This window comes from Atheta coriaria, unplaced genomic scaffold, assembly GCF_025399875.1.
Source record: "Atheta coriaria isolate IRGN ID8LTWV9N9 unplaced genomic scaffold, Caltech_Dcor_3.1 hic_scaffold_6_pilon, whole genome shotgun sequence".
Classification (NCBI taxonomy): domain Eukaryota; kingdom Metazoa; phylum Arthropoda; class Insecta; order Coleoptera; family Staphylinidae; genus Dalotia; species Dalotia coriaria.
Genome location: NW_027045448.1, coordinates 2,863,707 through 2,885,715, shown reverse-complemented (window position 1 = coordinate 2,885,715; position 22,009 = coordinate 2,863,707). Strand labels below are relative to the sequence as shown.

At 37.1% G+C, this 22,009-nt stretch overlaps 1 protein-coding gene across 6 annotated transcripts in view; it reads left to right on the top strand.

Annotated features, from left to right (window-relative positions):
- The first annotated feature begins 187 nt into the window (after window positions 1-187).
- RhoGEF2 (Rho guanine nucleotide exchange factor 2) overlaps window positions 188-22,009 on the top strand; it is a 45,301-nt gene continuing 23,479 nt past the window's right edge. For 2 of the 6 annotated variants that reach the window (XM_065305908.1, XM_065305905.1), the window contains exons 1-14: window positions 5,260-5,336; window positions 6,820-7,043; window positions 7,836-7,885; window positions 8,117-8,174; window positions 16,046-16,173; window positions 16,235-16,435; window positions 16,758-17,390; window positions 18,141-18,392; window positions 18,454-18,624; window positions 18,687-18,908; window positions 18,964-19,440; window positions 19,761-19,872; window positions 20,053-20,205; window positions 20,260-20,316. In XM_065305908.1, the coding sequence (XP_065161980.1) occupies window positions 5,275-5,336; window positions 6,820-7,043; window positions 7,836-7,885; window positions 8,117-8,174; window positions 16,046-16,173; window positions 16,235-16,435; window positions 16,758-17,390; window positions 18,141-18,392; window positions 18,454-18,624; window positions 18,687-18,908; window positions 18,964-19,440; window positions 19,761-19,872; window positions 20,053-20,205; window positions 20,260-20,316 (2,800 nt within the window). In that variant the 5' untranslated portion in view covers window positions 5,260-5,274. Of the gene's footprint in view, window positions 844-5,259; window positions 5,337-6,819; window positions 7,044-7,835; window positions 7,886-8,116; window positions 8,175-9,496; window positions 9,659-16,045; window positions 16,174-16,234; window positions 16,436-16,757; window positions 17,391-18,140; window positions 18,393-18,453; window positions 18,625-18,686; window positions 18,909-18,963; window positions 19,441-19,760; window positions 19,873-20,052; window positions 20,206-20,259; window positions 20,317-22,009 lie in introns of those variants that run through there. The other 4 variants (XM_065305906.1, XM_065305909.1, XM_065305911.1 and 1 more) reach the window with 4 other exon arrangements.

Here is a 22,009-nt window from a genome sequence, read left to right as displayed (position 1 = left end):
AGTGATCCTGTGTTCATCTGATAGCGCTTAAATGTTCTTTTCATGTTTTACTAACGCGTATTTACTTTTTTCAACACCCTATGTAATAGGTGTATCTTTTATGCGCATGCGTTCTGCTGCTGCATGTTCTAGATGGCGCTCGACGGGTTTTCGTCTTTCTTACGCGAGTATACCCAGTGTTATGTTTAGTTCAAGCGAGAAGGAATAGTGTGCGAGCTGTCGATAAGAGTTTCAATATGGCTGACACTTGTTGGTCATTATTTGATTACGTTCCATAACAATCGGGCTTGGTTGTTGTTGTTTTTAAATTAAACAATTGACGCGTCTCCGATGCGGCGGCAAGACGGCAGTGCGAGGCAGCACGGTTTTTGTGATTAACGCACAGCGCCGGCAGTGCGACTTCGGAACGTCTCGAATGTTGTTAGAGCTCCTTGCGGCGACGAGTGCGTACGTGTGTCGCGTTAATGTTTTGTTTCAACACCGAACGCGTGTGTCGTACATTCTCCTCCGAAACGGTAAATGCGCCAGGAATTAAAAACAAAAACGAGATATTTTTCTAGCGCCTAGCGAATAGTAGTTTGTAATGCGTCCGATCAGTGCCTACAACATCACCACTACCGCCGCACGACCGTTCCATTTCGAATATCGCACTTTTGTAAATAAGCTCGCAGAATGTCGTGCATCGTGAGTGATTTTCATACAACTTTACACTAAGTGCATCAAGTGAATTGTGTTATAATAATCTGTCGTATACGACAAGAAGCAAGTGCACACGGATATTGGAGTTAATATAAACATCATCATGGATATCAACTCGACGCTGCAGCAAGAGTCAAACAACAGGTACATTTTCGAAGCGTGTAAATGTGTGGTCGAGTTGGACGGGTGAACGCCGAGCAAGTAGCAAGTGCATTGTATTATGAAGCTCACTGAGCATCATGCGGCAACTAATGGACGATTTTTACTATTTTGTCATCTAGTCAGTTCTCTCAGCGCATTCGGAAAGCGCTTCAAAACGCATTTATGTCATAACTAACTGGTGTGTTGTGTGTGTTTTTCTCGGAGTAGTTTTTTTCCTCTGGCGTGCACCAGCTAGGCATCGAAAGCGCATAAACAAAACCGGTTTGTCTTTGATTAGTTCGTATAAAGCCTCCTCTTGTGGTCTTTTCATTTGTTCTCGCGGCGGTGGTGGTTGCATTTTCTCGTTGTAGTCGCCCAACGATTTTCCACATTTATAGATTCGTTTATTTTAATAGCGATCGCGTTTGCACGCGCGGGCATTGATTGGTTCTTGCATAGACTAGATGAAAGCAAGATCGAATTTTAGAGTCGATTTTAAAGTCTAGGACACATTAGCATATTACGTTAATTAATAGTTTTATTATTAAAATTTCGAAAGATTTAAGATAAGTTTGGGATTACAATAATTTGGCACATTTCGCTGGCATTGGATTATTAATTGGTAGAAACTTCTGGAATGCGCTATTGTAAATATTTCATTATAATCGTGTCTAAATTAACAACTTTACTCGGATTTGTGAATTAAGCGAGGATGGATGCATTAGTCATTTTTTTGGAATGCTTGAAATATGTTTTACTAATATTGAGGACGTGATTAATTTAGATTGACGCATAAACACAAACTGGTGAACACATTTTTAAAAGCTGTTAAAAAAATTGTTAATTTTATTATATTTAGCAATGACAAGGTACATGTCTAGGTACATATTTATTATTCCTTGAATATAGATAAAAGAAACATGCTCTTAAAAAACACCTTGTGTTCCTAAAAGTTTTACTTTTGAGTGTAATAATATTACGGTGGGATATCGTGTAGTAACATTGATAATACGGCATTTCTTTATAACTCGAAGAATTATCTAAACATGAAAATATTGCAATTGATTTGCAATGGTTTTAGCAAGTACTGTCCAATAATGTCTCTTGTGAGGGTTTTTATTTCAACATGATACACTGTTAAATTCATAATAATAACCAAATATCGGAGTGCTTTTTCCTTTTAACGTCAGTTATAAAGTTTGTGTTTAAAGAGACAACTCAACCAATTTGATGCGCCAGAGACTCTTGACTTCAAGCACCATGTAAATTCAAAATTTGAAGTGGTATTTCAAATAACCACTATTGATATAGCTGCAATATTTATGCCTGGTACTAGTGGTGATATTAGATTTGTATTGATTGCTGCGAATTAGACACTTCTTAACTAGTTCCAGTTAATTATTGTTGTGATAGATATGAAGATATCAACTTGTGCATGTACTACATGGTTGTCAAGCATTTTGTTGTTCCTTAAAAGTGACTAACAATGTGAATGTGCACATTCATTCAAGATATTTCTGATGTTCAGCTAAACTCCATCGTGACTTAATCTAACGACAGCAGAGAACACACCGATGTATATTTAGATTTCTTGTTTATACGTACAAGTGCTGCGCAAACAGCCATGCGCAGTCGGCTGGGATTACCATCTGATCCAAACGTGCTCGCACTCATTCGGTGATTGTTAGGCACATATGATATGCACAATTATTACGATGTCAATGAATCCACGTAACGTTATTGCATGTGCATGCACGCATGATAAATATAGGTTAGTCATGCTTAAAATTCGTCTGCTACGTGGGTTGTAGTCATTTGACTCAGGCAACTAGGACTCCAAGCTCAACGTAGATGTGCGACGAGTGGCATTCGTACTCGAAATGCATAAAACTAATGTAAAAACGTGCATTGTGCGCACAATGACGACGGGCGCACCGCGTTGCGGGCACAATTGCACAATGCGTAAGCAACAATATAACAACCGTTTGCGTTCGTTGTTTAGATTCTTGCCATCAAAGCAAACAATTCAACTTTACACGGCCAGTTACGTGCTGCCGTGCAACAACGGCGTGAGCAAATATTTATGGCTGCCATGCAGCGCTGGTTATTCGCGTATGTGCTTTTTTAAATAGGAATGTTGAGATGCCTTATGTTATGGTTCATTTTACCGTTCCTCTATGGAAAATTATCAGTGGGCGTTTGTGATTTCCATTGTGTCTTGTTGAGATGAGATTCAAGGCCTTTGTGGAGCTCATTTTCATTTACCGTTTGCAATTATTTTGTTAAATGAGATTAGGAAGTGTAAAAATGATTAAGCGGATGAAAAGACAGTATTGGCAATATTTGCAAATATAATATTTATTGGCAATCTGATTTATTGTTATCCACAGCTTCGCCTCTCTTAGCACTGCCACGTTAGTTATAATTCAATTTGATACTTTTATTTATGGGAGTTTGTTCTTTAAAATAGATACTTACCAAGCAATAATTGCAGAAAAATAAAAATTGTAATAACTTAGCATGTAGTTCAAAGTCAACCCCTGTCCATAACAGTAGGGTTCTAAGAGAAGGTGTTATTTCAGTAGGCGAAAACTTTCGTATATCTGAATACATATCAGAGGAAATTCAGAAAGGTATATTTTTAATAGAAAAATGAAAGTATTTCAATAAGGCACTTAATTTAGGTTTCAATAACAAATTTCAAAATTTTGAGATAATTTTGTTATGACACTGTGCCAATCATCCTCAACCTATTTAATTCTTAGAGTTTTAAGTCATATATACAACAATTCATTACATTTTTCTGCCGCCGATGAAGAATTGAACGCTCTAATTAAGACAAATTTCTATTTTCCGTGCAATTACCGCTCGTGTTTGCGTACAATATCAACAATCCCGTGCTCCTTTCTAACAACCATAATATTTATTACTGGCGTCGGTTTGTTTTAATTTTTCAAAGAAATTACAATTTACACACTTCCAATATCAATGTCGTGAAAAATACATTCAAGTCCATGATGAGCATTTATTTTTAGCTTATAGGTATATAAATTTGAGAGCCGCATGCCTGGAAGATTCACGCATTGTTGAATTGAACATTCTTCAAAATTACATAGCCATGCTGCTCAAGTAGCGCGTCTCGATTTATTCTGAAAATCTGCCTTAAACGTGCCTGACGTGGAAGTGTGCAGCGATTAATCTAAATGCAGCAGTAATTAATCATATAATAACTCATTGGAATTAATTATGAACAAATGTTTCGGCGCTATAACATTACACGCGGCAGTAGTGCGCGTGGATATGGTGTAAGCCTTATAATAATTGCTAATAGTTTCGATAAGCAGGCGGTTGTGTTTTGATGTCAAGGCCATTGCGTTCCGTCCGCTTGCGGTTTTTGTTCATTTCGCTCGATAAGTAGACGTCCGTCTTTTTCTAGTGAGTCGAATTTGAAAGAAATCCATGCGCTCTACGCAGCACCAACCGATTTTTCTATTTGTGTTGTGTGCGTATTGCAAAGAGAAATTAGTCAGCCGCTAGGAGGTTGTTGGGACAGCTTTGGCGTTACTTCCGGTTCAATGTCATAGATTCGAAAAGATTGCTTGTTGGTCGCTTTTTATTTTAACCAACGGATATACTATTATTAAGATATCACAGTCATTTTCCTACAACAGTTGCAGAAATATTTTTTCATTATATTTAAAAATGCATAAATTTACTATATCTGATTCTGACTAATGAATTAATTTTCTAAAAAAAATCTAGAAAGTTTCACACAGTTACCTCATTTAATTACTTTTGAATGAAAGTTAAAATAAAGCGAGATCTCGGGAATTTGTAGCTTAATATTTATAACTTCATCGCCGAATTTCTCGCCATATAAAAACACCTATAAAATTTATGTCATCTTGAAAATATGTAGTTGACTTATCGCCGCAGTATTGTTATTATTATTCGTTAATCATTTTTGAAGCGCGCGCGCTGAACATTAACCGCACTCGAATGCCAAATGCGTTCGACACCTCATTCGGTGAAGTCAGTGTGTAAACACCGCCAGCTGTTTATTGTGTTTTGAAGGAAATTCATATCGAGTTTGCGCAATTCCCAAATGTAATGTAGTACTCAGGCAGATCGCGCGATGGCATGATGATGTCATTGGTTATTTAGCTGTTGTTTACAAGTGTGTGTAGTGCCGAACGCGGCAATAACACATGTATTTTAGAGAAATAAGCCGCGCATATCGATGAATATTGGATTTAAATAAATCTGACGACATCCTAGGATTGTTTTATATGTACGTTGCGGAATACGATCAGCTTTGTAAATACCACGCGAGTAAATATACGCTCCGTTGAGTCAACTCGCGTAGCTGTCACCGCAAATGTGCTAATGTTCTGATCCTATAAATCTCTAACGTGTTACAGTGTTAAAAAAGTCATGAGGAGTAAATGTCAGTCGCTAATATCGCTGAGAAAATCTAAATATAAATATTTGGTCAGGTACGAAGAAATAACACAATTTTATTATGACTTGCGTGTTTGTAGTTGCAACTTATCCAGAATACGTCGCCACTATTTTTCAATTTGCTTATCAGTATTATTTTAAATAAGACAAACTTTCTTTACGATAAGATATGAAGTGTATATGAAACTGCAAAATACACGTAATGTTTGTACGGCCCTTTGTTCAACTGTTTCTCCAGCGACGCATTAGCTAATTGTAATAGGTGCTAAAGTATTACTACGTTCATTCACTAATTCGAAAATTGCATTCGCCACTTACAGCAAAAGTTAAAAAGTATTCTGATATTTACACTATTAAAAAGTAGCATTTCCATAGGTACTGGAAGTTCAGTCGCCGGCTTTTTTTAATACTCGTATAGGGTTAGTAGTATGTTTCCTTGCTGTGCCTTACCTGCATCGTTGTACCCAATTAGTGTACAATGATACTAGATATCTAAATAGGCACGATTGCATATCGGTATATTTGTATATTTTTGATAGCATATCAAGGCGTCACGCGCACACTTTGGTAATTTCTGGTTTACTTGCAAAATAAGGGAAAATAATATTGGAATTTTGTTTGAATTGTTGATGAAACGCACCTCTCTTGTATCTAGAAGCTTCTTATATTTAGAATAACATAAACTCTTTTGGCCTTGTTGGAAGTGAATTTTTAGGTTAATATAATGTTAAAGGTCGCGTTTGTTTACCAAATGTCATTTCATAACATGTCGCTATTTTATGGTTCAAGAAATGAATGAATGTTAAATATTAATAATAGAAAGCTAAAAAGTGCTTGGTATGCACTTGTGCTTCAAAATTTTGCAATTGCATATTAATATTGTTTTGCTACGGCTTTACTTGTTCAACTTGTAAAACTGATGACTTATGACTCATTTAAATATATAATTGCTATAAATATAAATGTAAATAAAATATAAATTAAATTCTTCTATTGGATGTTTATTATTCCAAATTGTTTAAGTTTAATTTCGCAAATGTGTTCTTCGGAAAATTGTAAAATTTATGCAGAACTCACTGTCATTTTGTCGATTATAAACCGCGATTATTTCATCATTTGTATTTGTCAGTGTTTTAAAATAATACTTAAAATAATAATTTTTTGTATTTTTACAATATTCCATAATTTCTGCTTAAAATTGGGGTTTTTAGCTTCTGAGTAATCAAAAATGTTGCCAAATTTAATTTCACCAGTTGACGAATACCCCTGTTTATTGCTTTATTTTATTATCGTTGAAATAAGTTATTTTGCGACAATTTGCTTTGATATTCCAAAGGGCAAGCCAATATTATTCATCACATGTTTGTATGCGGTAATTTTAGTTCAATTTGCGTTATAAGCATTCATTGCCAAGTTTAAAATAACTACAAATCTGAGATGAATTATTATGGATGTTAACAAGACTTGATCTTAAGCGAGTCTATAACGCAACGTTAATAGTTGAATATTTATTTTCAGAAGAAGCACACATTCAAACCCATCAGTTCGTCGAATATCAGGCGGAGGAACACCGTACATCATCAGCGGCCCGGGACGGCCAACGTCCTTACCGGACTCGCCGAACTCGCCTTCCATGAATGGACCTTATCAGACGGTCTCAGTGATAGTCAATCGCGATGACAACGGGTACGGCATGAAGGTGTCCGGTGATAATCCGGTCTTTGTGCAAAGTGTGAAAGCCGGTAGGTAGATAGATAGATATCTGTATCATGTAGATTTGCGATGAGTAGAGTTTTATGTCAATTGGGTCCATCACTATTCAATAAACTTGCGGATACCTTCTTACAGTAGTAAAATAAATGGTGTAAAGGTTTACAATTGGTAATTCCCACGTGATATAATATGTTGGAATATTGGTGACGAATGGAATTTGACAAATTTTCTGTTATAAAAGTACCCTAGTAACCCTAAGTAAGTTTACTGAGTTTATTATGGATATTTTTGGAAAACACAACATGTTTTTATTGTTTTTTATTTACCTGGGTGTGATATAAATCTGTTAATCAAAATATTAAATGATAATATTAAATGCTATTTAATTTAGATTCAATTTAGTCTCCGATGCTTACTGGTAAATGTAAAAGGATGTGGTCGTTGCAATCGTCATGTAGGTACTTCGAATAGAAACCAGTACAAAATTCGTGCTCACGGCTCGCACGATTTGCGTCAGTTTATTGCCGATTTGTCTTCCCCGTCCAAATACACTCCCATGCGTTACACAATCTCTCAATTATTGTGCGCCATGTAACAATATGACAAATTCCAGAATAATATTTGTTCTAGCTTTTCTAACACAGAATTCACAGTCTCATATGGACTGTTTGCTGATTTATCGCCCACGTGATACCCGATAACGATCGTGACTTGAGGGCATAAAATACAATTGTACCATTCTATCACATCTTCATCATATTATGAGTGTAATAATAGATAATGCGAATCAATAAACCTACATTTATTTCGTATTATTTCAGGAGGCGCAGCGGAAAAGGCAGGCTTATTTGCCGGTGATCGGATAGTGGAGGTAAGCAAAAGATACTCGAATTTCGTGTGCTTTCTAACTAATTTTTGTACTCTGCCATCCCAATCACTTTTTCGCGTGCACGATGACGAGCGCATGAACAAACTCTTCAGCGGAAAGAATATCATTTCTGCGAAGATTTACAACTTTTTTCTCCTACGCTTTCCTTGTACTGCACATTTTAATCTCTATTATCATGTATCTTAGTTACGATCGTATGCATTTCTTTTTTAGGTCAACGGGGAGAACGTTTTATCATCTACACACACGGAAGTCGTCGCGCTAATAAAATGTAAGTTTGTTTAGCATATTTTACAGGCAGCGAAAAATCGATTTGAAATGTCACACGGATAATATTTTCATGCGGTTAAATTCTAAAAAGTTATAGTTACATTGCACTATGACATTTTGGCAAGGTATTTTAATCCTAACAGCTAATTGAGAATGCTGTTTATTTTTGATGTTCATATTTAATGAATTGCATAAGTGACTTTCTATGTAGCTTCGGAATATTACAAGTATATCTTTACCACGTTAGGTACTTAAATATTTCTCTTTTGTCTACTTTATTCTTATCATAATGAACTTTTTGTTCTGCTAGTGAGCTCTAGCGAGTGATTAAACTAGGTGAGAAAAAAAATTACAATCAGGGCAGCACTGCCACAATCGTATCAATTTGATCGTGCTTGCAAACCAGCAGTTGTACTACTTTATATTACTTTGTTTTTTGGATCTGGAAAATTTACCTCAAATTGTTTTTTGTTCATTAAAATCCGAAACCAATCTCACCAGATTACTGAATACGGCAGTGGGATTGTTGCAATCTTGTTTTAACACCTTCTATAGTTCCTCGACGATCACACATGGTAGTGTCAAAAATGTGTTGCAATCTATGGTGAGCCACAACATTGTTACTCTGAATTAAAACTTGTTATATCAAATTTGGTTTGTGACAACAAAATAGTGTTAATAACTGGCATTGCATTCACGCTCTTTCATTACGAGCACCGTGCGCCATTAGGCTCGCAACTCTCAGACAAAGTGCACCAAGCAGACGAGCGCAATCAGACAGGAAGTAAATAATTACACGAATAAAATAAATATCAGCTGCTGCTGTTGGTGGCAGCCCCTTGTGAGCCCTGCCCGTCGGGATTGAACCAAACCATAAGCCAGCCGTAGCTAAGAGTGAACTGATTACTGAGAAAACGTTTAAACGTTCGTTACGCTTTCAACTCGCAATGAAATCTCTTCTTTTACTCTCTCCACGTTCAGTTCTCGTCGACAGGATGTAAATATCCATCCGTTGGAGCATGAAGGTGTGTGTGCGTCAGGCAAATACAAGCTCCAGGTTTCGCATGCGTGGCCCTTTTTTTTTTTTCAAAACTCCTAAATCATAGTGGGTGGAGATACGTTCGCATTGTATTTGTACTCATCCACTGCTTGATGTGCTACGACTTGGACGCGATCCCGATTCACTGGTGAAGCTCACACATGTGACATACTCGTATACTGCGCTAATGCGTCGTGGTCGCGCGGCGTCGTCGTTCCGGGCGGACGTGTTCAGTCAGCGTCGAACAAGCCCATCGCTTGTCGGGAAGCACCGAACATACACGTAGCATTCGGGTGTCGTGTGCCAATTCGGCAGATGTTTACTGTTTTTGTTTAGTGCGTGTGTGTCTTTGCTGCAAGTTCGGCAGCCAGTTTGTTTTTTCCGGATCGTCGGTTTCCGAAAAGTTGGTGTTTATGGATACACGTTTTTACGAATGCTTCGGCTGTGTAAGTGCCACCTAAGATATTTCAAAATATAAATATAGTTTGATTCGTGCATATATTTAACATTATTTATCATAATCTACGACTACATAAAGAAGGTGTGCGATTTGTTTATAGCATTAGCTGCATTCTACACTTCTTGGATCTTTTTATAGAAATCGTCGTGCGTCGGCTCATTGGAAGGAAATTCTAGCTTCGCATTGCGGGCATTCGCGGGTCTTTCGATGTATTTTCGTATGCATTGCACATTCATAAGTGTTATACCGCTCGGTTAATCAGCGAAATTCCAATGCGCCGGCCTCCTGTTAACAGATACATACGAATGAGTAATTATCTCTTGATTGCACATGCGTTTTTATGCGTTCTTCGTTTGATACGTTGATATTTAGGGTTACTTAAGTTATGTCTAGACTTATGAGAACTTTACAACCCAGCTGAAGGCCAAATATTAATAGTTTGCATTTGTGCATCGCGCTCTGTTCGCTGCGAGCTCTTGAGGTGAGCGAATTTTCTGGCTGCAGAGAATTTACTTGAATAATTGCGCGTTTGTATTTTGCATTTTCGTCCGTTTCCGACTGAACTGCGCTGATGTTATGGATTGGCTGCTTTATTGCACATATGGCGTTTGTGGGTATTTGTAATAGTAGCAGCTGCCTATGCATAAGTAGTTGGATTGAATGAACAGCAAAATAGTTTTGTATACATTGTACAGCGGTCAGACTTTGTCGTTATATTGTTCTCCATGCAGTTGAATACACTCCTACTAGATTAATTGAAGTAATGGTGTGAATTTCGTGATTGAAACATATGGCTTTGTTAAATTCGCCCTTCATTGAACAAAAATCCGTTAATGGCTAGAAACATCGAAATACCAAAGCATTAAATTTCAATTCAATTGTTCAAATTGTGCCAAATGGTATAGAAGAGTGGATTAAGTGCAAACAAATATCAAATTAAATCGGAAACATCAGTCGTCTTTAGCGCCCAAAATGTTTACGCACTTTAAGTAAAATTCTAGTGAATGGCTGAACGCGTTCAAGTGAAGTGCTAATTTTGGTGAAATTCAATTAGCGTTTCTTTTTTTTTTACAAACACTCGTTAAATGGTTGAATTTCGTTGCAAACCTATAAAATTTTATTATTGTTTTAAGGCGTCTATGGTGTTTAACCTTTTTTGCACTACGCCCAAACAATATAATTTGTACAAAGGAAGTTGAAAAATGAGGAACGCCGCGCCGGTTGACCTATATTCAGTAATCAAGTCTCACCTCTTTGGCGCTACCAAAGAAATAGTCGAATAGTCAATGGAGTGTGCGAATAGACCCGATGCATGTGCACGTACGCACGCACACGCTCCGGATTACGATCGTGAGCTTTTCGTGGGGCGTTCATTTCCTATTCCCATTTCAATTACCATTGATGGGTCTTTCAACTCGTCGACGGCAGGCCGTGCGCCGTGCTCGTACTTATCGATCCATAGAAACGTTTTATTGTGTTTATAGTTTTGGTTCGTTATGGTTAACATTGACGGACGTGCGCGAGCGCTTAGGGCAAGACCCCTTCTTAAATAAATATAGTATAATAAGGAAAATTTAGATTTAGGTAAATTTATCACTCTCGGTTCAAATAAGATAAACTAAACTAAAATTCGTAATTCAGATTTGGGAAATTAATTGAATTTATAAAAATTTAATTTTTAACTTTTGCTCATAGCAAGAAAGTAAATAAAATATTTTCCCTCGCTGAACTAATTGTAAACCCTAGATAAGCAGTCTTTTTTAAAACGTGACCCCAGCTTACAACATGAATATTGTTGTTTTGCGTAATGAGATTGCAGCCTTCTATGAGAAACTAGCGGAAAAGTGAATTCACTTGGCAATAAATAATTCTATCAGAATTAATTCAATTGTTGGCGTCACGCACCCGCCGTGGGGTGCAAATATAGTTGGTATGTATAGAACACCGGGTTCCGGGGCGTACGATATCGGATAACCGAACAAACAAACAACGCCACGCGCTTATTATTCGCTCCAGTTGCTATGGGTTTATAGCCCGTCGGTTACTGAATTTATTATTGGGGTTGGTCGGTTAGCACAAAATCTCACAACTACTTTTTATTCAAGCAATTTATGAGTAATACCATCATGAATAATTCAGTGCTATGTTTACCAAATCTGCACAAATGTTTCATGAATATTTTTTATACTACATTATATTAATGTGACGGTATTGTTTTAAAATTTAAACAATTTGCGCTTATCCCCTTCGGCCCTTATAAACCAAAATGTGTTTAAGTTCTTCAGTTTAATGTATGAATTAGTGTACAAACTCGTCGTTAGATGCGGGTCGGCGGAACACAATGTGAATCATTGCGCGTTACGCACTCGTTCGTAAACAGCTTAATGGAGCAACAAATAGTTCGATTAAATTAATAACACATTACAAAGAAATCAATTACGAGCGATGGTATTGACTTAGGCCTGCTTTGCAGTGCATGGATGAGCTGTGTTTAGTTTGCATAATTACGTTTCGTTCGCAATAATGTAAACAAATGTTGATTACGAATGGGCTTAATTGATTGTACGTATCGGATGTAAGTAGGAAATGCGCAACGCCGACGTTATTTCTGTTATAGGCTGGCGCGAAAGGCAGCTGAGCGTATATTTATTTAATTATATTGTAGTTAAATGTTCACGTCGGCCGGTAGCACTCGCTGCGGACATAGTTTATTGCGCGCATCTTTGCGCAATCCGTTCGCTTTCGCGACCGGGCACTTGGCATTTTGCGCAAATCGGACTGAATGTAAACAAACTTGCTCTTCGTTATTGATACGTAGCTATAAATATAGCTAATTAAAGCTGGATGTCGATGCAAGGAGCGTTTAACTTTTAGTTTTCGTTACATTCCTATTTTCATCTATATCGTGGTAGTAGATAGAGTCATTTTCCTTTCGACGTTAACGTGAAATTAATTTTGTTTTTGGTATGACTTGTGTGTGTGAAATACCTTATCGCTATAAATCGGTCATTTCATGCAAACCGTATACTATTCTTCACCTCCGGCTACTGAATAATATGTATTCTTTGGATAATTAAGTTTCAAGACTCAAGTGATGCAAAGTGTGCTATTAGATTTACTAAAAACATTTACTAAATAACTTGTTATTGGGCACTGCGACTATACACCTACCTCAGTTGCATAGCTAAATTGTTAATGACATGGTAATAATTGCAATAATTTATAATCTATCAATAATATTGATATATAATTGCATCGTCAGGAAGATGAATATTATATTATATTCATGCCACAATGTAGTGAAACAAGTCGCAGTGTGTTACAAGTTCTGTGAATCCCTTAAGGGTTATCCCTTTATTTTACGTCAATCGAGTTACATTAATGCTGGTGAAATTGAAGTTAAACTCAACTTCATTATATTGCTTAGTTGCCCTCCAATACAAAGGGTGATAAATAGGTCTTCTGTTTATGAAGTTTAACTGATTGTAATCGGGATTCTTCTGGTTTATATTTTTTTGGTCAGTTTCCAGTGCGAAATTGTTAATTATTGTTGTGCTTGGCATTTAAACTTTGTCTTCATCATGTAGATACTTTGTCGTTTTACTACACTCTCCCTTATTCAGTATTCAAGATTTAACCTAAAATCCCAATTCTGAATTCATTTCGAAATACATAACAAAAATTTTGCGCCACAGACTTTGTGACGCAGGTCTCTTATTTGAAGATATAAAATTGCTAGTATGGCGCGATGATGATCGAATGTGTATAATGAAGTGGCTTTTAAATTTTGTGCAATAACAATTTTATTAGAGTTTAAAGTTTAAACTTATGATCGAATAATTTACACTCATACATTTCAAAGCCAATCATACTGCTACTTTGGGTTTGGAACTTGATGATGGATCTGTGTTAAATCATATGCACTTCTCATTAATTTATTATTGATTTAGGAAGCACTTAAGTTTTAATATTAAATTTTTTAATATTTTTTGGCCCGACTGTTGTACAGTCGTATCTTAACTTAACTTTTATTACGATGGGTGCATCTGTTTTTCTACTATGATGTATGGAACAGTTTTTGTTTTCGTTCTTTTTTTAGTAGGACAAAGTCTTAATTTTTAGTTAGAGTTTTTCAATTTGGATTACTTTGCTGTATAACTATGTGAACTGAAACGTATCAACTTCGCTTAAATCCGTATTAATAATTTAATATCAAAACAATCTTAGATATTGTAATTCCGACTAACGTAGAATTCATTTTCATATTTTAATTAATTGCTATGGCACATAGAAAGCGGATGTTTTTAACAACACGTTCTGCTGTAGCCGAAAATAATCGTATTACACGGCGAAATGTGTTTGGCACTTTCTCTTATCATTGTGTTAGCATTAGTTAGTTATCAGTTATGTATACAGTATAGACATCGTCGAAATGCTTTTTCTCGATTTTATTATTTATATTTAAGTTTCTTCAACTGATATATTCAATAAATATTGATACAGCACAACGTCTTGTTGACATTAGTAAGTTGCAAATACTATAATAATCCATAACTTCCTTTCTATAATGAAAATTTTTTTACACATCTAGTACACATGTCAGGCCAAGTACAAATTAGTATTACGCAGAATTCCTATAATGTTTACACTTTGTATTATCGGTCAATACGTACGTCCTCTTTTCACAAGGAATACGGTACGATTCAATTTATTTAACACCGATGCACTGTGTTTTATTATTTCTGACTTGGAATCAGTAACAATTTGGATTTGATTTGAAAGTTATTCTTATTTAAAAACATTTACTGATCACATTCATTGCCAATTCGTAAGTGTCGAATCCGTTACGTTTTTAATTAATGATAATCAATGCAAATGAAATTTTGTTTGTGGTTGAAACCACAGAAAATGCTTTTCTCAGACCGCGTCATATATTTACACGCATGTGTGGTATTCTGTGGCGAATAGATTTATGCGCACAATATATATTAAAATGAGACCACATAATCGACTGAGGCGTGTAGGCTGCTTATTCTAATTTTATTCAAACTATTTTAACGTTGTTTAATTAGTGTAAACAACAATAAAAAATAAAGATTTACACAGAATATAAAATTGAGTTCTACTTTTAAAAAATGAAGTCATTAAACACCGAGATCTGACAATTAGAGTTAATTGCTAAGGTGGGCGAATTTCACACACACACAGACATTTATTCTTGTTTGCAGTTTTGCCATACTTTATAGTTATTAACAACTTGTAACAACTATTAATAATAACAACCAATGAAATAAGGTCATGCGTACGTATGTCACATTGCCTCATGTTGCGCGACTTGAAAAAATGATGTGTGGGATTTGGGTATCACTCGCTCGCGATTTCTTTTCTTGGCAAATATTTGTTCTAGTCGAGTGCGCGCCGATGTCGCAATGGTAGCATAATTTTTATTTGCAGTTTTACTAATGCGGTGACAGGTCATTCATTATCGGCTACAGCACTTCTGTTTTTGCTTTGGGGAATTCTATTTCATTCAGTATTTGTTGCAAGTATGTGTGATAGTGACAAATCGGTTTGCGACGTGATGGCTTAAAAAGCTAAAGCAATTTCCAAAATAAACATTTGTGTGCACGTCGGCGTCTGATGATGGATATATGCGAATGGAATTTATCAAATTTGTTTCCCAAAATATTTTTGATTCGTAAATAAATTGTTAAAACCTGTTCTACACTTTGGAATAAATTGTTGTGACTCATTGGTCAAGTGGGTGCTTTGTTGAATTACGACTCCTAGAACATGAATTCAGTTGGTATATTACATGAGGTAATTCATGAATTGCGCAATCTTTCCGGAAAATATCTGCTTTGCATGCATTGAACAAAACATTCAAACATTTGGTGTACTTTTAAATAATCAGTGCCTGTTTGCCATTTCACATATACGACAGCCAATTTAAACGATTGAATCGAATGATTTGTGATCGTCACCTGATACAAACAATAGCCGTTTTATGATTAATGCATTAGAAATTATTGCAATATTTACGATGTTGATTAATGCTAGCGATTTTATGATATGCTTATACATATTGACATTTACAGAAAGTGCATACGACTGTGGTGGGATGAATGTTTAAATTTAGAATCGCGATTCGGTTCATTCATTCATTTATTCGTATTCCGAGAATATTCGCATTTGCTGGAATTTGTATTATTAAAGAACAAATAGTTGCTCGAATACATTTAGGTGTGATTATATGATTTAGCGATTACCTTGCGTTATCATTATTGTGTATTTATTTAACTCATTTGCGGTTACTTCAGAAAATATTTTAGTCTATTTCTGGGATTAACAGACGTATTAATTATTATTTCAGCATCAACCCAAGTGATTCTCAAAGTTCAGCACAAAACCAACAACAAGACCATGGGATCTCCCGGTGTCCACGGTCGACCTTGTTCACAGAATAGTCAGTCTAGGATAACCGGACCTCAACCAGTAGATGTACGTTGTTTCTATTTTATGTATATGGTTAAATTTGCATATTAACATGCTATTATTTCAGAATGAAACCCAAGTGCAATTACAAGTGGAAAAGGAACAACATTACAAACTGATGATCGAAAAGGAGCAACGCTACGTGGATTCACTGCGTGGTCAAATTGTAACGCACAATGATATCAAGAAGAACATCGAGTTGGCCAAGGCGGAGAAGAATCTTCTGAAGCTATACGGCATGCTCCATAACCACAAGGCGCTCCAAGAGGTGAGTGGAAATTGCAGTCGACACGTTGGCGCGCGTCGATGAGGTATCCTTCGGGTGTACTGGTGAATGGTGCTTTGCTCGACCTCAAAAGTCATTTTGTCATCAGTACCTATTACTGTCCAGCCATTTCGATGCGACTTGAACGACGCGCACATTCGATTTCCTCGACGCTGCGCGCGAGGATTATTCTTGCGAATTGCATGTTGATGGATGGTGTGTGTATGTTGTGTGCGTCGTTGACACGCATCCGCGGCTCATTCGCTGTAAATAATTCGTCTGAGAAACTAACACTTGTGCTTACACTGTCTACTCTCTCTTACAGACTGTCGCTAGAGACAAGACAGATAACCCGCCACCCTTGCCGAGCACACCACCCCCCAAACAACTCCTCCAAAATCGCAACGGCAACGGCGGCGGCTGTGTCGACCTGTTTGCCGATCTAACCACTGTCAGTACTGACGATATCCCGCCACCGCTCCCCAAACGTAACAATCGCACGTTAATAACCGACACGCAAAATAACCCAAGCGCACAGTATGTTAATGGGGAGGTGCCTTTGCGGGAGGAAAACGGCAACTATGACGACGGCTGCCTAAATCAGTGCCTTACTAGTAATAAGCAATCAAAGCAGCACATATCTAAACCTATGTTTACGCAGAGTCGGAGCGAACACGAGAACTTGGCCGGGCTGGCGTCTGCCGCCCCCGCCACCAACGAAGGAAGGGATCGGTGTTCTAGTTTAGGAAGTAGAAAGGGCAAAACTTGCAAAAAGTCGTTGTCGTGCGGCGGCGGCATGATTGTTGATAACAAAATGTACGCGGGCGGGGGCCAGCCACCGCCGCTGCCTCCTCGAGTCCCCTTAAATCCCGGATATGAACCAGATGGGGCTAATTCTATAAACAAACAATTGTCGTATCCATTAGTGGCGACTTGTGCGACGTTAGTTAATAATTGTGTAAGTAATCCACAGCATTTTCTCTTTTCTTTCCTCTTCATTGATTTTTCCACTGTCATGCGGCGTGTCTTGCTCAAAACCACATTTGGAGATGTTGAACTGTTGATTTTTTGGAATTTTCATTTTTATGTCATAATCATTAGCTTGGGGTGCTATGGCAAATTCTTTTTGTTTGGATTATTTTTGGATTCAATTTGATTTTGTTTTATCTTTCATTCAGCAGTTCATAATTGATGAAAAACGTGGGATAAGTGGGACATGTTGGATAGTTCTGTTATTTTTTTCAACAGTATTTATACTCATGTAAATTCTATTCGCCATACGTTTAATTTGGCTTCTTTATCATGAGTATAATCGCTCTATGGTAGCTAGCTGCATTCATCGAAGCAACGGTCGCTTTTAGTAGAACAATCATCTGCGACTTACAAACAAAACATATCTACCTACAACGCAGCGATGCGTTTTGTCTGTACCGACAATAGTCAGTTTCATTACTCACTACTTAATGAAGATACACGACAAGGCACGGACTTTTTTATTGACTAACCGCCACTTTTATAAATAACAGACAATTCATGTCGTTCTTAATCATATCGCCAAATGCTTTCATTTTTTGTTTGTGGTGTTGTGTGAATTTAAATACATATCTACTTCTAATTTTAATTTACGAGTGTGTTGCTTGCTTTATGAACATTTATTAGTTCTGGAGTAGGTTGAATGCGTTCGTTAACTTTGTCGCTATATTTTAAGGTACCGAACCATACACATCAACGAACAAAATCCAGTCCGGAGTCGTTGATTAACGTGAGTTCTTCGGAAGCTTCAAAGCGACTGATTGCTTCCGAAAGTATGACTGATTTAAGTCGTACGGATGGGTACGATCGGAACGCTACTCCACCGGGAACACCACCACCACCGTATCCCAGTCCGTTACAGGAGCGAAAGTCCATGAGCAATAGGAATTCGGCGAATACAGATGATGGGGATGGTAGTTTTGAAGATGTAAGTTGAACGGAAACATTATATATCAAATACTAATATGACTAACTAATATATTTTTTAGATTCCTATGGATGTTATATTATCGCCAGATGTTTCGCCGCTGCGAGGAGCAGCATTCAACGTCGGAGGGCGCAAGTTTTTAAACAATTCACTAATCCATGCAGCAACTCCACCTAGTTCTCAGCAATCCATCATTAGCATGGAGGATGATGAAATATCCGAATCAGATTTGGTATTTGTATTTATACTTCAGAAAAATTTCCAGTCTTATTTTTATGTTTATTATGTTTGCAGAGTCAATTCACAGACCACGGACCATTTAAGTCTATATCTCAATTATGGAACAAAGAGAACATGCCTTACTTAGCTGTATTTGTAAATTACGTTCTATCGAACTGCGATCCATTTAGTTTATTATTTTATTTGATAACGGACCTATACAAGGAGGGTAGTAATGCCAAAGAAATGCGCAAGTGGGCCTATGAAATACATTCGTGCTTCCTCATACCTGGCGCTGTAAGTAACTAGCGAAGTTTAAGCACTCTTACGTAAATAAATGATTATATTCCAGCCACTGCGTATTCCAAACGTGGATGAACCAATTGTTTGGGAAATTGATAGTGCACTGCAGGGCGAAACCACTGGCGAGGAAATGCTACGCCGCATCTTCTGGAAGCCGCGTACCAAAGCCAAAGAGGAGTTGACCAAACAATTGAATGAATTTCAACAGAAGCGCATCGCCGGTCTGGGCACTATTTACGGGCCCAAAGATGCTGTGCTGTCTGAAATTGTCGCGGACAAGACGGGTGGCAAAGATATCAAGCACTATGAAAGCGTGCTCCTGGAACGACTCAATATGAACGAGGACAGCGAGACGATCATTATTAACGATCCAAAGAAATACTATACCATTGCGGCAACCATAACCGTCGTAACGCGCGTTTTTGGCGTACGCCTGCCCAGCGATGTACAATTGGACCGTTGGCAGTCTTTCGTCAGCAAGGAGAAGTCTTTGCGCACAAAAATAATGGGACGATCTTCGCGAAAGGTATGTGTATTTATATATGTTTAAAAATACGCGTGACTGTCAATGATGAATCATCATTGGGCTTAATATGTTTTTCGATTTGCAAACATTCTGCTTATCGCACGTTGCTAATGGCCAATGTTTATTGCTTGTTCGTTTCGATTGTATCGAAATGTCTTTATTCATGGTGGTGGGAGAGGCACTGCTGATCTTTGATTCAAGACTGTACGAAACATGTGTAGCGCTGTCAGTTTGTTTGTGGTCGTGGCCTTAGACTTATCACAATGATCTAGAAGACAACGTTGACATGTAAATATAATGTTCTCCGCTCTGTTTTGCAGTTGAACTACTATGGCCATCAGTACGATGCGAAACAATATTATACTGTGATAAGGTGCAATAACTGTACTCAAATTATTTACGGCATTGCACCACAAGGATACATCTGTTCAGGTAAGTTATATTTATATTTATTTGATTGATGTTTTATATTGACTTCAGCTTATTTGGTGTTTATACATTTAAAAATCATAACAATGATAAAGATAATGTTGTTGCTAGGCAGATTTATGTTTGGTCATTTTAAATTCATTGGTTTTATCGTTGGTTTATTTGTTTTGTTTGTTTTTACAGCTTGCCACATCAATCTGCATAGGAATTGCATTAGTCATTACACTGATCTTTGTCCCGGCAAACATCCCGGAAAAGGCATGAAAACCAAAATAATGGACAAGATTCGCAATGAGAAGGATCAGAAGAGGAAACAAAGTGCAAATTTCATTCAAAGTAAGTAAATAAACAAAGATAAATTTACATGTACTGATATTTGTATATTTTTAGCTGAGAAAGAACGACGCTTTGCTGAAGAAAAAGACAACGGCTTCGATCTTGATAATGGTGAGTACTGTTGTTTCAATCTACTATATAATATAATAATTACAAGGTTTGGGATCATAGAAATGACGAATATCAAACATAGGTGAATAATTTCAACGTACCAGAGTAGCGAAAGTGTTGTAATCATTCATAATCCTATTATGAAATATGTGTAACAATTGCCTTATTCTTTATATTCACGGAGATTTCAAGCATTAATTGATCAAGGGTGCGTGAGTTTAGGGCCCCTCCAGTGATTAAACGCCACTCGTTTTGCATTTTTTGTTGTATTTTATATATGAGGTCTTGTTAAGGGGATATCCAGGTCTCCTTTTTTTTTAATTTCGAAAATTTGTTAATGTACGGATTGTTTCAAGGGGTAGAGATTCTATGACGACATAAAACCTTTTACACAAATGCACAAAAATACGTGTCCCGAAATGTATGAATCAAAATTTGATTTTCATACGCACACACGACGATTTGGCAAAAATTTGTTAGATTATGGTAGATATGTTAGAACTGTTGATTTGAAGTCGTATTAGTGTAAATAAAACCACGACGAGTTGCCATCGTTTGTGTCTTACGTTAGTTTTTGTTTCGTTACATCTGTTTGCTGACTTGATTCGACGTCGGGCATATGTTCTATATGATTGCGGATGGAACGGATGAAGCTAGAATCGAACGAAAAAACGATTTTGCGCTCTGTGATTAACAATTTATTTATAGAAGAAGAAAAAGGTTCACGGTCACGCTTGTCAATGTCTCCGGGTATCCACATTTTGTGCGATAACTGAATTTGCGCATTTATTTTTCACGTGGACCATAAATAAAAATGGAACAAATGCTCAATAATTGCGCCACGCTATTAACCAATTAACATGTGTCATGAGGGCAGGTGCACCGTGACCCGCGGCAAATTAAAATTTCGTTATTCTTAGCAATTACTTCAACAACGCTAAGTTTTTACGAGCGTTTCTGGTTTTCTTTTAAAATTAGTTTTTTCGCCTACGGCGCACTGCGCTAGCGTTGAGGCAAAGTCTCGGTCGAAAATCACATGAATCGTGCCGCAAGTGATTTACGCGTCGCTCGTGTCTTTAACGGAATATTGCGGCGCGTGGAATGTGCGCAAATGGTGTTAGTGTAAATTGAAAGGCGCGCGCCTTTTCGACTCGATTGAATTGTTGCGTTAATTAGTTGGGCGGCCAGTCGGTTGTTACACCGCCGACCGGAAGCACCCAATTTGTATATTTTTATTATGAACTTCGCATTGCATCCGCCGGCTAATTTTAGCCGGTCTAAGCAAGACAATGTCAGAAGTTAATAGGTTACACAAATTTCAAAACAAACAAGGATATTTAAATGCACCAATACATTTTGCTACACATCTAAGTGTTGAGCATATTATAAACGTGCACAACTTTTGGTGGTAATGCATTGCTGGTAATTTGAAGTACATTCGAGTAATTCACTCTTAATTATATTTGAGGGCAAATAAACATTCTTGAGAAGACGATTTATCAAATCTACTAATAAATTCACATTTGTTATTTTGCTAGTCTAATAAATCAGGAAATTACTTGAAGCTGTCTAGTTTGTTGCCAAAATGTTTTAATTTTTGGGAATAATGCGATGATTAGTTGCTGGGTACATAAATTTCTTCGAAAAGTAATGCGATTTAGAAAACTGGCACAACTTTAAAAGCATCGTTCAA